We start from the raw sequence: 16,156 nt of genomic DNA, 5'->3' as shown, positions 1-16,156 counted from the left end.
CACACACATACACACACCGCTCAGTTGCTAACCAAAAGGTCAGCAATTCGAATCCACCAAATGTTCTTGGAAACCCTATGGAGTAGTTCTACTCTGTTCTATAGAGTCACTATGAATTGGAAACGACTTGATGGCAATGGGTTTTTTTATATATATATTTTCACAATACTGAGTCTTTTCATTCAAACACATAGTGGATTTTTTTCCATCTTTTAAACTGTACATTTTGTTGTTATTTTGCATATTTCATGTTATATTTCTTCCTGTGTATTAGAATCAAAGTGCATTTAAGGATGAATACATGGAGCCCTGGTGGCGCAGTGGTTAACAGCTCAGCTGCTCATCAAAAGGTCAGCAGCCGCTCCTTGGAAATCCTATGGGGCAGTTCTACTCTGTTCTACAGGGTTGTTATGAGTTGGAATTGACCGGACAGCAAATGAGTTTGGTTTTGGTATACAGAACTGACATTTTCGAAGACCTAGATGTATGTTTAAACAACATCACATAATCCACAAGCTTAATAGTAATCACACTACACTTAACCGAAAGTTAAAAGGGAATGGGAAGAATAAAATCTAATTCATGATCTATAGAAATATAAGAGGTGAAAAGTGGTGTAGTCACAAGAGCCAAATAGGGAAAAATCAGAAAAGTGTTATTTTCAAAACGTTAAAAAAATAAAATAAAATAAACTACTTTTTATGTTCAGTGTAAAATCTATAAACTACGTTTTGCTTATAAATCTTGAAATAAGTTAAAATTGCTCTGATCCATGAATTATGCATATGAATACTTTCTATATAGAAACCTCAATATAAAGTGATAAATTATGACAGATATTTAATATTTGCCACAGAAGAACACATATTTTTGACACTGAAAATATCTGGATTACTACTAATGCTAGAACATGAAGAAGATTCATATTGCTGTGGGGTGAAAGGTTTTGCAAACTGGTTCACAACAGATATATTTTCAGACAATTTTTTGCATGATCATAGAAAATTACACTGACCATATTCTAAATTTATATAAAAATAAAATGTACACGAGAAAATTCATCTTATCTCTAAAATATGTTACCATCTAAGTAAGCATGCATTAAATGGTCTATTTTATGTAATTTTACAGAATCCAACACACGTATCCAAATATACAGCTCAAAATGTTAAAATCATCCAAAAATAAGTAACTGGAAAGGAAATTGGAACCCTAGGTGATTGTGAATCTATTCCTGCTAAATGATACTTATAAGCTTGTCCTAATGGCTAAGCAGTCAGAAAATGTCAATAAAAGAAATTAAAGGTTTCAAGGAGAAATTTTAAACTATAGATAAATACAAATATCGCAAAAAGCACTTAATATTGCCATTTAAAATGCAGTATTACACACAGTTCCAATTGCTTCTAAAATGTTTACCTAAATTATTTGAAAGACTATGATTTTGTACTACGAGAAAATTTTAATTAATCCTCTGTTTACAGTATCTTAGCAATTGCTCCCTTTGGTCTGATTTGAATCTAGCCCCAATTAGAATGTACTATTAATATTATCAGATAACACTTCCTGGCAGTACAGAATTGAAGCTATGACTCAGAGTAATTTCAGATTATCCCATGCTGTATGATTTCTCTAAGTATTTGTTTGTTTGTAAAACACTGTTTGGATTTTCCAAAAGAATATTTTAAATCATTTCATTGAGTACAGTGATGTGAACAACAACAAAAAACCATTCCATTCCTTTCCCTTATACGTCTTAAAGCCATTTTCTATGATCTTCATTCAGCTAAAAATTATTTTAAAATTTAAGTTCAAATAGAATGGGGATTTGAGTTAATGAATATAACAAACAGTTAAAAATGCCAAGTTTGTCTTGCTACATAAGAGCTTTTATTTTCTAGGCTATGATTTTCTAAGTTTACTATATAACTAACATGACAGTTATTAGCCCATTATACAGATGCAGAATATAAGCTCAGAGATGTTTAACAATTATATATACTGACCATTATGTTCATGGCACTCTGCTAGGGTTTGTGCAATCTAGTAGTGAACAAGACAGTTATAGTCCTGGCCTGGAACTATAATTTAGCATTATGATCATGCTAAGATCACAAGACTGTTAGCAAGTGGTATCTGACTCCAAGTATATCTCTAATGTCTAAGTGTTTAAGCACTGCCCTATCCTGACATAAACAAGGACACTCACTATGCAATAGGAATGAGTCATACCTCTAAAATGAGATTTGAGAAAGAATTTTTCAACTGTAAAAGACAAATACAGCCCATTCTTTGGGGGTCACAAAATACCACAGGGTATATAAAACTCACAGTGATATACAACTTTTCTGGACCTCTGCAAATACTGTTGTTACCTCTCATGTATCTATCCCCACCTAGACCTGAGTAGCAACAGACTAGATAGGAATAGAGATTGGCGATAACATTCTGCTGCCTTACATACAGCAGCAGAAGTCTGGAGGAGCAATGAATATTTAGAATCTGACGGGGACAGATCTGCAAAGTCCTTGAGGCAGGAGCGCCTGGCAAGTTCAAGAAAAAACACGGAGGCAAGTGCGGCTAGAGTTGAATGAGTAAAAGTAAAGAAAATAACAGAGAAGGTGAGATCAGAGAGGTAAAAGGAAAATGGGCTTATCTGGGAGGCTTGCTGACCACTATAAGAACTTCGGTTTTTACTCTGTGCAAGGTCGGATGGGAAGACATTGAAGGGTTTTTGGCAGAACAGTGGTTGATCTGATGTATGTTTTTATAGGATCATTCTGTATGTAGTACTGAAAATAGACTGAAGGGTAGAGGCAAAGGAGGAAGCAAGAAAATCATTTTGGAAGATACTACAATGCTCAAGGTGAGATGTGATGGTATTTTGGACTAGGATGGTAGCAGTGGCCAGGGAGAGAAGTGGTGGGATTCTGGATATATTTTGAAGGCAGAGGAAAGGTGATTCTGATGGACTGGACTGGGATATCAGGCAAAGAAAGGAGTCAATGATGACTTCAAAGTTTCTTCCTGAAGAAATGGAAAAACGGTGCTGCCAATATTTTGTATGGAGACTAGAGAAGCAGGAGGAATACGTTTATGAAGAAAGATCAGTAGCTCAATACTGAATATAATCACTTTGATGTCTGAGTGGAGAGGTTAACCAGGGGCTTCCTCACTTCACTCTTCTAAGCCCATGGGTTTGTACCTTAGAATTTTCAAAGCTGATCAAATATGATCAGGCTGATGATTTTGAAATTTTGAGTTTTCTTCTTAGCCTGACCATGTTACTTCTTGACAAGTCACCATTTGGACTTTATGATTATTTCTACTGTGGCTGCTTTATTATTCCTACACTTAACCCTCTAGTCTCTCATATGCAAACACGTCATTATTGTTCTCTGGTTAGTGGGTTTCAACATAAACGAACCATTTCTGACCGTTCAATTAATTTTGATCATTATACACTACCCGTTCTCTAGTAGAATTTAGGCATTTTCACGGAAAAATATGTTTTTAACTTTTTAAAATACCAAGTGTTCTTTGTTATTTATACAGAAAAGGCTCAATATACACTTGGGGGAAAAAAAAATCCTGTGTGTGCGATGTGATAAATTGGGAGAGTAGATATATTTACGTAAGTGATGTGAGAAAGATACAGTTCCACATTTTAAGGATGCTAGAGTTGCAACAGGAGTATGCAACAAAGGAAGAAAATTTTTTTAAAAATTAAAAAAAAAAAGAAATTAATACAAAGGGGTAACTCTTGGTCCAAGGGTAGGAATTGTGCAATAGGATGATAAATAGAGATTAAAGACCAAGAGGTAAGAAGCAACTGAATAGAATAGACAAGAATGAAAATATAATTGAGGGGAAAAATCTTACACCTCTGAAATATATTTCAATAAACACCTCAATTCTGAGCCTCTGTCTCTCTTTTTCTGTCTCTGTCTCTCCTTTCTTTTGTATAAAACCTCTCCTTTAATGAAACAAACCACCACCTTGCCTTGTAATTCGACCATACCCTGTACTTAGCTTGGCTAATGAGATATTGCACTTTCAGTGGAAGTCATCCTACTGTTATCAAAGGCAGAATCTGGAAACTGTGTTTCTATAGCAGTGCCTGATACTATGATTTCTCAGTAGAATTAAGTATATGGTCATAAGTGAAGATACTCATATATAACAACAAATAGTTTTGTTATAAATAAATAGAAAAAGGAAACAAATGTTTTATATTTTGGCTTGATATTTTTGGTAAATGATGAAATGCTTTTCTTATTCAGAGCCCTGAGCCTTGCCCTTCTATATTAATTGGAACAACTCATTATTACACATCTCTGAATGCTGTTCCATGACAGTCTTGCCTTTTACAACTATCCTTTCTAGCTCTAGTGTAGAGCAATGACCTTTGCTTGTTCCTCTTCATATAAAAGACTGGTTAGTAGGCAAATGGAACCATCTTTTTATTTTTTGCACTAAAAGAACTTCGGTGTTTGATACAATTTTTCTTCCTATTCCCAGATTCAGGCAAAATATAGATACCATTACATTCTTTCATATACAGTGAAATATTGTGCATTGAAATATATTTTGTGCAACCTTGGCTAATTATGCCTTCTAGCTTTCTTTCATACCACAAAATAAAAAAAATATTTAATATTTTTATCTAGTCAAAAGACATTTTGAGAGTATCCATGCGAACAATCAGATCTTGCTATTGTTGGCTAAGTCTCAACAACGTCATATGACACAAATAGTTTACAATCTTCAGGTAATATCTTTAAAATCACCTTCTCTAAAGTAAGGACAAAACTTCTCTTGTTATTGCTATTTTCTCAGTTCCCTAGCATTTTGTTTTGATTTTCATTTCCTTGCTTTAGCTGATTTACTCTCCCCAAAGATTTAGAAGCTGCATTGAAGGCTTAACTATCTCATGCCTAAGGGAAGAGGGTATATGTACATACATACATATATATATATATATATATATAATTTTTCCCCATATAGAAGCATATATGTAGGTAAACTTACTTTAAATAATTAAGTGCCTAGACAGTTCAATGTAAATCAAATTCCTAAGAGGATACCGGCTATGAAAAAAAAAAAAAAAAAATCATATGCTGGAACTTCTCTTTTAAAGAAAGGCATCTTCCTAATAAGAAAACAAAAATTACCTGATATTAGCTTTCGCTTATATCTAGATTTTCATATATTTTTCTTGCAGACCATACATACAGAATTTAAGTAAATAATACTCATAGAAATCTTTGAGCAAGTAAATATAAAATACCAGAATAAAACGCTTTCAGTAATTTCATTTTGGTTGCCTATTATTGTGCAAGGAGCCTTGATGGTGCAGTGGTAATGAGACTGGCTGCTAACCAAAAGGTGAGCAGTTCACATCCACAACTGCTCCTTGGAAGCCCTATGGGGCAGTTGTACTCTGTCCTATAGGGTCACTATGAGTCAGAATTGACTTGACAGCAACGTGTTTTTTTTGTTTTTGTTTTTTGGTATTATTGTGCAAACAGGACACTAGCTATATTTTGATTAAATAATTATTTAATTGAGAATACTAGTTCCCATCACTGACTTCTATGAAGCCCACATGAACCAATCTCTGCTTTAAAGAAGTTAATAGTCCAGTTTTGGAACATGTCATAATTAGAAATAATTAAAAAAGACAGAAATTGATAGCACATTAAGAGAATAAATATAAAAATCACTAGAAACAGACCTTGGGCCAAAGTAGTAATTAGAGATGGTTAGGGCATTAGGAAGATGATTAATGAGGAAGGTATGGATAAGCAGAGGCCTAAGAAGAAGCTTCAGACATTAAAACTAAGGTGAAAATAAGTGTTGGATGGGTAAGGGTTGAGGGGACAAAAAGACCTATCTATAGCTTATATAGTTTTTAAATAAGGGAAGTAGAAAATCAAGTTAAGTTAGTTGGAGTTGGTCAAATAATGGGCAATCCTAAAATATACCTGAAGTCAATAAGTAGCAAACTATGAAAAATGATGTATATATTAAAGAAAAACTTAAAAGGCGAGAGTATGCAAGGTGGACTGGCAGAGAGTAATTTCAGGCAGGAAGACTACATATGGGGTAATGACATTAATTTAGAAGAGAAGGTAGTCTAGATTAAGTAGATAGAGTGGGAGAAATTAGGAGACAAGCAGTTGTTCACAAACAAAAACAGAATTCCATTGCTGTCACGTGTATGCACACTCACATCCTTCCAAGACATTTCCAAAGAGATGAGGAATCTTTGTGTAAGGTGCTCTCCCCTACCCTTCTACTTTGAAAACTAAAATATATAGTTCCAAGAATCCAGAGCCTTGCCTGTTTTGTTCACTGATACACATCCAGTGCCTAAACCAGTGTCTGGCTCACAGTAGGAACTCGATAAATATTTCTTGAATGCACGTTTTCAAAATATAGTTTAAAATCCACTTTTCTTTTGAAGCTTTTCTGGACTCTTGCAGGAAGCAAAGTTTAGTGGGAAAGACATGGATTTTGGAGTCAAGTAGACCTGTGTTCAACTATTGACTACCATACTTAAGAACTTTCTAACTTGGAACAACTATTCAACTTTTATGATTCTCAGTTTTCTCACTTGCAGAACAAAGAATGAAATTCACCTTTCAGTGTTATTATAAGGTTCAGAGACTATAGATGTAAAATGCCTAGTGTACATCAAAGCACTTATTAGTTACCCAATTCGTGGTAGCTATTAACTAAGAGCAGGTAATATTGCATCATGCTCTCTTTGTTTCCATCCAATGCTGCATATACCTAAATTATATCATTTATCACTTTGTATTAGAGTTAACCTTGGTGGCGCAGTGGTTAAGAACTAAGAATGCTAACCAAAAGGTCGGCAGTTTGAATCTGGCAGGTATTCCTTGGAAACTGTATGCGGCAGTTCTACTCTGACCTACAGGGTTGCTATGAATCGGAATCAACTCGACGGCAATGGGCTGGGTTTATTAGAGTTAACAAGGAGCCCTGGTGGAGCAACAGTTAAGCGCTTGGCTGCTAATTGAAATGTTGAACGTTTGAAACCATCAGCAGCTCTGAGGGAGAAAAGACCTGGTGATTTTATCACATAAATATTTCAGCCTAGGAAATCCTATGGGGCAGTTCTACTCTGTCCTGTAAGGTTGCTATGAGTCGGAATCAACTTGACAGCCCCTAACAACAATAATGATACCAACAGCAACATTAGAGTTAACGTATCTGTCTTCTTGCCCTCAATACACAAGCTATTTATTGCACCAAATACTAATTTCATTAACGTTCCTAGCAAATTCCTCTCGCAAAATTCAGTACAAGTTTCTTGTTCTACTCAAGTAGACTCCATACTTTCACTTTTTGTCAATGTTATACTTTCTACTCTTGTATGTTAAAAGTATCTTCCTGTCTGTGTTCACTTATGAAGTATGAGCTATAAGGACATGGATGTTATCTTCTATTCACACCCTCTTAATGCCTTGCAAACTACCCTGGGCATAAATATTCATTATATGAAAGATGAGATAGTATAAAAATTATGAAGTTATGTGACTTAGTTTCCTTAAGCAAGTGGTGATTAAGAAGCAACCAATGTCTATCAAAAGATGCTATCTTCAACAGGGCTTACTCTTAGCAAGAGAGCAGAAACTAATGAAAAAGAAAATACATTCAGACACACTTTAGGAACTGTGTCCTGTAGAGAGTTTTGTTTAAGGAATCCATGACAACATGGGAGTTTAGAGGAGCAGGTTTTACTAATGTGTTTTATATACTTGTTTGGATATTGAAAATAGTGACTTTTGCATTCTACTTTAAAGTTGATCTATGTAATTTTTATCCATTTCTGATTCCAGGAACCTGAGGTCATAAGATCTCTTTTTGTCAGTTAGCAGCACTTACTAAATAAACTCCTACAATGTGGAGAGCAAAGAAGTTGGTGAAACTAATCACTACGTATGCAGATACTTGTTTCTCTGAGATCAACAATCTAATTAGGGAGGATAATTGAAAGAGAATAGACCAGAGTAAATGTCACATCATATTCTGTATTTCTATAGTGTGATGGTCAAGGTTATGTGTCAACTTGGCTAGGCCACGATTCTCAGTGGTTTGGCAAATATTATGTAATCATCCTCCGTTTTGTGATCTGATATGAGCAGCCAATCAGTTGAAAGGGGGGTTTTCCTGGGGCTGTGGCCTGCATCCAACATATATGGATGTTCTGGCAAAGCTTACCCTCTCTTGAACCTGCATTCAATCCTGCATTCACCTTGTCTTGCAGATTTTGGGTTTATCAGGCCCTGCAACCACGTGAGTCAGGAAAAGCCTCCAGCCTGCCACCTGACACACAGATTTGGTATTTGCTAGCCTCTACAATTTCATGAGTCATTTTCTGAAATGAATCTCTCTACATATATTTATATATACACTTCACTGATTTTGCTCTTCTAAAGAACCCAGTCTAAGATATACAGTAAGAAGATAAGGCTGACACTTTGGTGATATGAGTATGATATCAAGGTACAAAGCTGTCAGGTTAAAATTCAGTCAGAGTGAAAAGAAAATCCTTCAGTTATCTTTTGGTGTCTTATAGAACAAATGACTGTATTTTGTTTTCATTTCAACTAGTTGCTGTGGGATTAGCCACAATGAGTAACGATCTATAAATACACACACACACACACACACACACATATATTGTGGTATACTGAATTACTATGACATGGCCCTTGTAGCCATGGTCTTGTGACTGCCACAAAACGACTGGATGGAACTATGCAAATAAGGTACTTGTGGCCCACCAAGGGGATTGGAGAGCCTGTTGATAATGCAAATAAAGTGCATGCAACCTTTGCAGAAGTGGGGCTATGCAAATAAGGTGTATGGAACCCTTGTAGGGGATTGGTCAGTTTTGCCATTTGGCTAGGCTTAAAATGTGCCAATCCCCAAGAAGTAAAGAGGGTACCTCACTACCATCAGAAGAAGAGTCAGGAGTGGATCGCAACCTTTGGAGCTGGGGTCACTGCGCCGACAACTTCTTAGACCCAGGAGATGGAGAGAGAAGTAACACTGGAGATGAAGTGAGTAGGTAAGAAGTGGCAGCAGAAACCAGGAGACTGGTGTGAGATGGTACAGTGGGCTTCACAGCCCACGGAGTGAGACAGCTATAGTGGGCATGCTGACCCCCAGGGAACAAGAGAGCTGAGCACTTTTGGGCACGAGGCTTCCTGGTGGAGTGGGTGCCTTTGAGCACTTATTGGTGGAGCTAAAGAGCTTTGTAACACTTGCCTGAACAGGAGGGTAGAGACCAGGACAAGTGGCCAACAGGCCAAAGAGCCGAGGGAGAGGCCTGCCTGTGGGTTGTCCTGATTAAAGAACTGTATCCTAAGTTTTTCCCAATCCTAAATTGTAACCTGTTACTTCTCTAATAAATCCCATAATTGTGAGTATGGTCTGTGAGTTCTGTGTGGCCTTTCAAGGAATTATCAAACCCAGCAGAGAAGTAGAGAGTGCCATGGGAAGGATGACTAGTGTCAGAATTGGTAAAAACAGTTGGAGAGAGGTTTATGTCTGACCTCTACCTTCACAGTAATCAGCCTTGGGCTGATGCTGATGGTGATTCTCCTTCCCCATTGTGAAGTCAGAGGAGGTCTGATACCACCACATCATTTTTACATATATATGTATGTATATACATATATGTACACATTTAAGTACACTTCTTCTTTACTCATTGAATCTAAATTTATTAACCTACTTGAAAATTGAATGGGAGATACCTACTTAAGCATTGCAGGGCATTTTTATAATTCAAAAATCTATTCATGTGTTTAACAAAAGCATTGATTTCTCCTGGAAAGTATGATGCTCTTGTGCATATTATATCAAATCCAGATCTTATTTTCTAATAAATAGAATACTTTGTCTATTAAAAATTAAATGAAATCTATATTTTTAAAGTCTAGCCTCTGGTAGAAAGGACATTCTGTATAATAGGCCAATATTTCACTGTTTATTGATTCATGTCCACCATAAATGAGAGCACATTATTTTATTTTTAAATGGATGATAGTAGTACCATGTGGTGATTTTAATACTTTAATGCCAACATATAAACTTAGCTTCTTCATTAATCTTTAAGATTGGTTTACAAATATTGAGGGTAGAAAATTATTTTTCAGTATTGCAACTATATTCACTTTCAGTATTATGTAACTTACTTTGATACACTGTTTATTATTGTCATTATCTGAGAATATAATGGCATTGGGAAGCACATTTAGCAAAATGTAAAATTACTAGAGCATTTTCAGAAAGAATGACGACTACATGTGATGTGCCTAGTTTTAGCTTGTAGCCTTCAAAAAAAATACGTATATAAATTAGGTAGATATAAATGCCTGACTGAAAAAAACAACAGCAATACCCTTGGAAATAGGTAAATTCAAAATGATAATCTCATAGAGGAGATGTGACTCAAATGGCTACCAGCAGACCCCCCAAAAAAATAATCTATACTCTTCCTAAAAAAAAGCAATGCTTTGATTGTCAAGTGAAATTATAGGGATCTCTTAAGGATGTGTAAACCAAAGATACAATAACTGCAGTAGGCCTGAAAGTGCCTGAGCTCCCAGGGAAATCATCTGTATTAGTTCCTATTCATGATTTAAATTATGCTTTATTTTATCTCTTTGTAACATGCATCATTTTCTTAACCTCACATTTCTAGGCATTTTAGCTTTTGCTGACATAAATGCATTCCCAAAATAGAATGTTATAGCAATCCTCTGCTACACATTTAAGCCCGTTTGTACATTTATTTTTTAAGATGCTTTTTTTGAACCTTCTGTGAGAGGGCTGGGAAGGCAGTGTTAGAATGAATGAGAGCTTGTTTTCTAAAGCGACACAGTAGGCACTTGATCTACCGGTACAAAAAAAAAAAAAAACACAGCCTCCTACCTTGAAAACAAACATCTCACGGCGAAGAATAGCTAGAGTGTTAAAGTTTCCATCACAGATGTTGGGTTTGGCTCCAGGATAGGAAGGTCTGCCGGTGGGAGGCCGGGGAGGTTTTGGCCTGTCGTTCTTCCTTGGGTCAGCCGGAGGAATAGAGCGGTGTGGGGGCACTGTTGGTAGAGGTCTTGTAGGTGGAGGAATCTTGTCAGGTGGACCTTTTGAAAATATGAGGACAGTGCTTGGCTCACTTAAAACTAGAATTCGTGCTGGAAAACATTCTACAATCACTCATCAGTGAAGGGCACAGACTAAGTGAGCTAAGAGGTCTTTAAGATCATATATTTGGTGAAAAAACAAACCATCTTACCCAAACAAACCATTCCCCAGTCTATCTGAAATTGTCCTTAACATGCTCAATTCTGGATCCAAGTAACTAGGCTTTTTTTGTTAATTTTTAATGATATATTTATAGTTTCACCACAGTCCTTAACGGAGAGAGCTGCTTTCAAATCTTTTTTGGAAGCAGGTGGTGTATAAATAATAAATAAATGAAAATGAATCCTGGAACCATTCACGTAAAGCTCAACCACAGCTAATCCTAGATTTCAATAAACAATGATTCTATGCAAATATTTCTAAAAGATAAATATTAACTAATCAAAGTTTATTCTATCCTATGTTTCCGACTACATTTTATAAACTTTTCTTGACTTGCATTATTTTCTTCTAATGAAATGTTTTGACAAATTGCTGGAAAGGTGTTTCATTTGAATATCTGAATCTAAAGCATCTATTGATTAAAACACCACCAGTAAAATATTAATGCGAAGAAGCATTTCTAAAAAGAAGCTTCTAAATCAAGCCAAAGTTTACACATGTAATTTGGCACAGATGTTAAACATCATTCCTCAAGAGATATACTTTTTTTTTTTTTAACAGAAATACAGATCTGCTCACACTTAATATTTAGATTTGGGAAGAATACTCTTTTGTAGACCTTCAGTCTAGACTACCAATTCATGAGGTCATGAGAAAGAACTGCCTTTCAGTTAACCACTTAGGAAGAATTTCTGACAACACACACTTAGGCATAGGATAATATGCCTTCATATTCAACATACGAGCTGTTTAGCTTTGAGTCAGAGACATTCCTCTTTTCTCAGTATCCCAACAATAAACAGCAGCACAAAAATTGACCTTTTTCAAATCCATTTTAACCCTGAGAGAATGCTTACCACTGAGACATTTAAATTGAAAAAATAATGAATGCAAAACAAATTAGTGAACTTAAACTATGCTGTTTAAAAATGCAAATGACATCTTCTAGATACTGGATATTAACATACAGATAGCACACATTTGTCTTTCTATTACAAAAATGAAAGCTTCACTTCATTAATTTAGTAAAGCATATTCACTATATGTAAATTATAAATATCACATTCTTAATAATTATGGGTCAAATAAATGTCTTTATAAAGGTCAATGATTGTATTATGGGAGTTAGGATCATAGTAAATATGTATAATAAATAGTCTTTCCCCCTTTTCTCTTAATTTGCATTCATTGACCAAACTCCATGAGTAGTAGAGATTTTACTCTACTAGAATTCACCTTTATTTTGAGCCAGGTTAGTAAACTTAGCCATTTGTTAATATTCACTCCCAGACTTGTTACTTTTACTCTGTTATCAGTAATTACATGCTTTCGAGTTCAATCTGTTATATCCATCACACAAGGAACTCGAAAGTGATTTATCTAGAAACTACCTGACATCAAACCTCATAAACTGAGAGCCAATCTGCCAGTTTGTACCAAAGGCTTAGCATTTTATATTAAAGGCTTGTATTTATCACTGTTTTCACTGGTTACATTAACTTATTACATATTTTACCTGAATTTCAAATACTAAAGTTTATCAGATCATTACTATAAGTACAGGTTTAAGACTTTCCCACAACCTATACATAGGATACCTGGGACTTTTGCCAACAAAATTCTATTGATAGAAGAATTTTGCAAACGGGCCAGACTTTTATCGGTTTTTACTTCTCACATATACTTAGAACATCTATCTCAAAGAGGAAAACACAGCAGAAATCGTGGACTTCACTGTAGGGCTAACCAAACAGAATTTTTTTTCTTTTGGTAAATATATATGTAAGAAAACATTTGACATTCTAACAATCTTCAAGTGTACAGTTCAGTGATATTAATTATGTTCATCATGTCACTCAATCATCATCTTTATCCAATCCCAAATTTAAGCATCACTCTTAACAGATGCTCAGTGTCCCCTAAGTATTGATCCTCCTTTCCCCCACCTTCCCATCCATCTTGGTAGCCACTAACAAACTTTGGTCTCTACAAACTTGCCTATTCTAGGTATTTCATGTAAGTGGGATCATAAAATATTTGCCCTTTTGTAACTGACTTATTTCACTAAGCATAATGTTTTCAAAGCTGACAGTGGTAACCTACCATATATCTTCTGGATGCCTTGCAAATCATCATTAGGTAGTTTGAAGTTGTCAGTTTCCATGTACTGGTAAAATGGAGCCATGATGGCTGTGGGGTCATTGGAATGCTCCAATCCCAGAGCATGTCCCAGTTCATGAACTGCTACAAGAAATAAGTCATTTCCTGTGTAAATAAGAAGAAAAGAAGATATTGTAACTAATATCTAAGTACAGACTGAAAAGGACAATTTGGTATTATCAAAAAGAAAAACAGAAGGAACACTTCACTTCAACTATCAATATGATTTGATGATTGGCATTCCTCCTGGCAAAATACAATATGCATGTTAAAAAAGAAGAAAAAAGTGTTGATGATGAAGTCCAGAAGAAAATGGAAACAAAGAAAAAAGCATAAAAGTTAAAAAAGTATTAGCATCAGAAATTGCTACTACTGCTGTTGAAATAGACTCCCAGTTATTAAGCACACTCAATATACAGCTTATCACTTGTATAACCTTCACATTCAACATGATTGTAACAACAACTCAGTAAAAAATACAGGAGAGATAAAATTTTTACTTTAATTTGAGTGAGTAAGTTAAGGAACAGAGGCGACAATTCTTGTGAAGAGCGGCAAATCTTTCTATTTACAGAGCTGAGACTAGAACTCAGGTTATTTTGACTCCCAGACTAAGGCTTTTATCTCCTACTGGCCTAAAATATAGGAAGACAGTATTGTAAAATAAAAGCCATAGGATAGCAGTCTCACTAACTGAGGTTCTAGTCCAAGCTTCTAAAGACAAATTCTAATCAATTCTTAAGTAATCTCAACAAAATATATTTATCTCAGAGCTGCTGCTTCTCATTCAAAATAACAACATCCCTTTCTCCCCTGGTAAACTTGCACAGTGAATCATGCAAACCCTACAGAGACACTTGGTCTGACTTTGTGCAATCAAGTTCCTGCTGATGACCTCTACATGGTGTCCATTCCTGAATCATCATCACTACGCTCATGAGAAAAAGAGGCAGTCCTACATCTGTATTTGTTAACTCTGGAAATTTAGTTTAATCGTTGTGAGCATCAAATAATTTCAGCTGTTATGCTTATGTGGGTTACGTTTCCAAGTGAAAAGTTTACCATGACTGACCATAAAATGTAAAGTTTTACATGGATGTCTTGTATGAACACAAATGATTTCAAGCAATGTCTGAAGTATCATTTTTTAAGAAAAAAAATCTCCCAACCATTTTTGTAATGTACCATGATAATTCTCTTCAGAGGGCTATATTTTATACCACAAATTCAGGAGTATATTTAACATTTTTTTCCACTTGTGGCTAGTCTGTCATAGAGAAATAAAAATGATGGAGAGTTGACTCCTCATTTGACACCAGCACATGGAAAATGAGTCATTTAAACAACACTTCCAGGTGCCTACCCGATTCTTGAGAGTGAAACAAATTATAGAGGTATAAAAAGAAAGAGAAGATACTATTTCCATCCTCAAAACGCTTATTTTCTCCTCCTATAAAACTGCTTAAAAGTGAAAAATCAAGACACACACAAAAATAATATGTATTACAACCCATTGCCATCGAGTCGATTCTGACTCATAGCAACTCTACAGTAGAGTAGAACTGCCTCATAGGGTTTCCAAGGAATGGTTGATGGATTAGAACTGCTAACCTTTTGGATAGCAGCTGAGCTCTTAACCACTGCATCACCAGGGCTCCATAGTATATATTAGCTATAATAAAATAACTATCATTTACTGAAAGCTACTGATATTTCTCTGAAAATTTTGAGTATTTTTACCTGCATTTTATAATTTAAATCTTGCAACAGTCCCATGACATGCCAATCAATGAGACGCAGCAAACCATAAGAAAGCCATTTTTGCTGTATTTGTTTTTTTTTATCAACACTACAATAAACACATCTGTGATTTCTAATAAAAGACAACACTGTTTGAGATACAAATCTGCTACTGACAGGGCTTATTGTCAACCCCAAATAATGTGTTAACGGTAGAAGGACAGGCGTATGCGTGCTTCTGAGCATGCTTACACCTCGGAAACATGGGTCAAGTTTGTTTGGAACATGCTATCAATGGATTAAAAGTGAAAGGAAATTTTCACCAAGAGCAAACCTAATTACGAAACAAAGATCTATCAAGCAATCAAAGGACCAAAAAAATTAAGGCTGTCAGACCAAGAGCTGAAGACTCAAGAGTGGGTAGTCAATTTTACCATGAAGATTTACAGTCACAACTGTAAGAAGATACTGCCGATTCAAAAAATACCGACAGACACTCTTGGCCTTCTTTCTACAAAATAGATGCGATTTCTTGGTCAGAAAGTTCCAATGTGCCCTCACAGGGATATATCTTCCTTTTATTCAAGAGAAAAAAATCCAACCTTCATAATCTTCCTCCTTGTGTATCAGGTCCCCTTTCCTAGAAAAAAGTACCTTGTACACTGTGCCTGAGTGGTGCAAATGGTTAGCATGCTTGGTGTAACTGAAAGGTTTGGAGGTTTGCGTCCACCCAGAGGCACTTCAAAAGAAAGGCCTGGTGATCTACTTCTGAAAAATCAGCCATTGACATTAACAGGATACAAACCATAACCATCAACGCACAAACCCCAACAGATAAGCTAGATAACTGGGATCTTCTAAAAATCAAACACCTATGCTCTTCAAAAGACTTCACCAAAAGAGT

At 35.6% G+C, this 16,156-nt stretch overlaps 1 protein-coding gene across 1 annotated transcript in view; it reads right to left on the bottom strand.

Moving 5' to 3' along the window:
- The window catches only part of MMP16 (matrix metallopeptidase 16), a 358,917-nt gene that overhangs the window by 73,996 nt on the left and 268,765 nt on the right, over positions 1-16,156 (bottom strand). The window contains exons 5-6 of the mRNA XM_004370828.1: positions 13,456-13,617; positions 10,978-11,189 (exon numbers count right to left, since the gene is read on the bottom strand). Coding sequence (XP_004370885.1) covers positions 10,978-11,189; positions 13,456-13,617 — 374 coding nt within the window. The remainder of the gene's footprint in view (positions 1-10,977; positions 11,190-13,455; positions 13,618-16,156) is intronic.

This window comes from Trichechus manatus, unplaced genomic scaffold (assembly GCF_000243295.1).
Source record: "Trichechus manatus latirostris isolate Lorelei unplaced genomic scaffold, TriManLat1.0 scaffold00009, whole genome shotgun sequence".
Lineage (NCBI taxonomy): Eukaryota > Metazoa > Chordata > Mammalia > Sirenia > Trichechidae > Trichechus > Trichechus manatus.
This window is presented reverse-complemented; position numbering and strand designations above follow the sequence as displayed.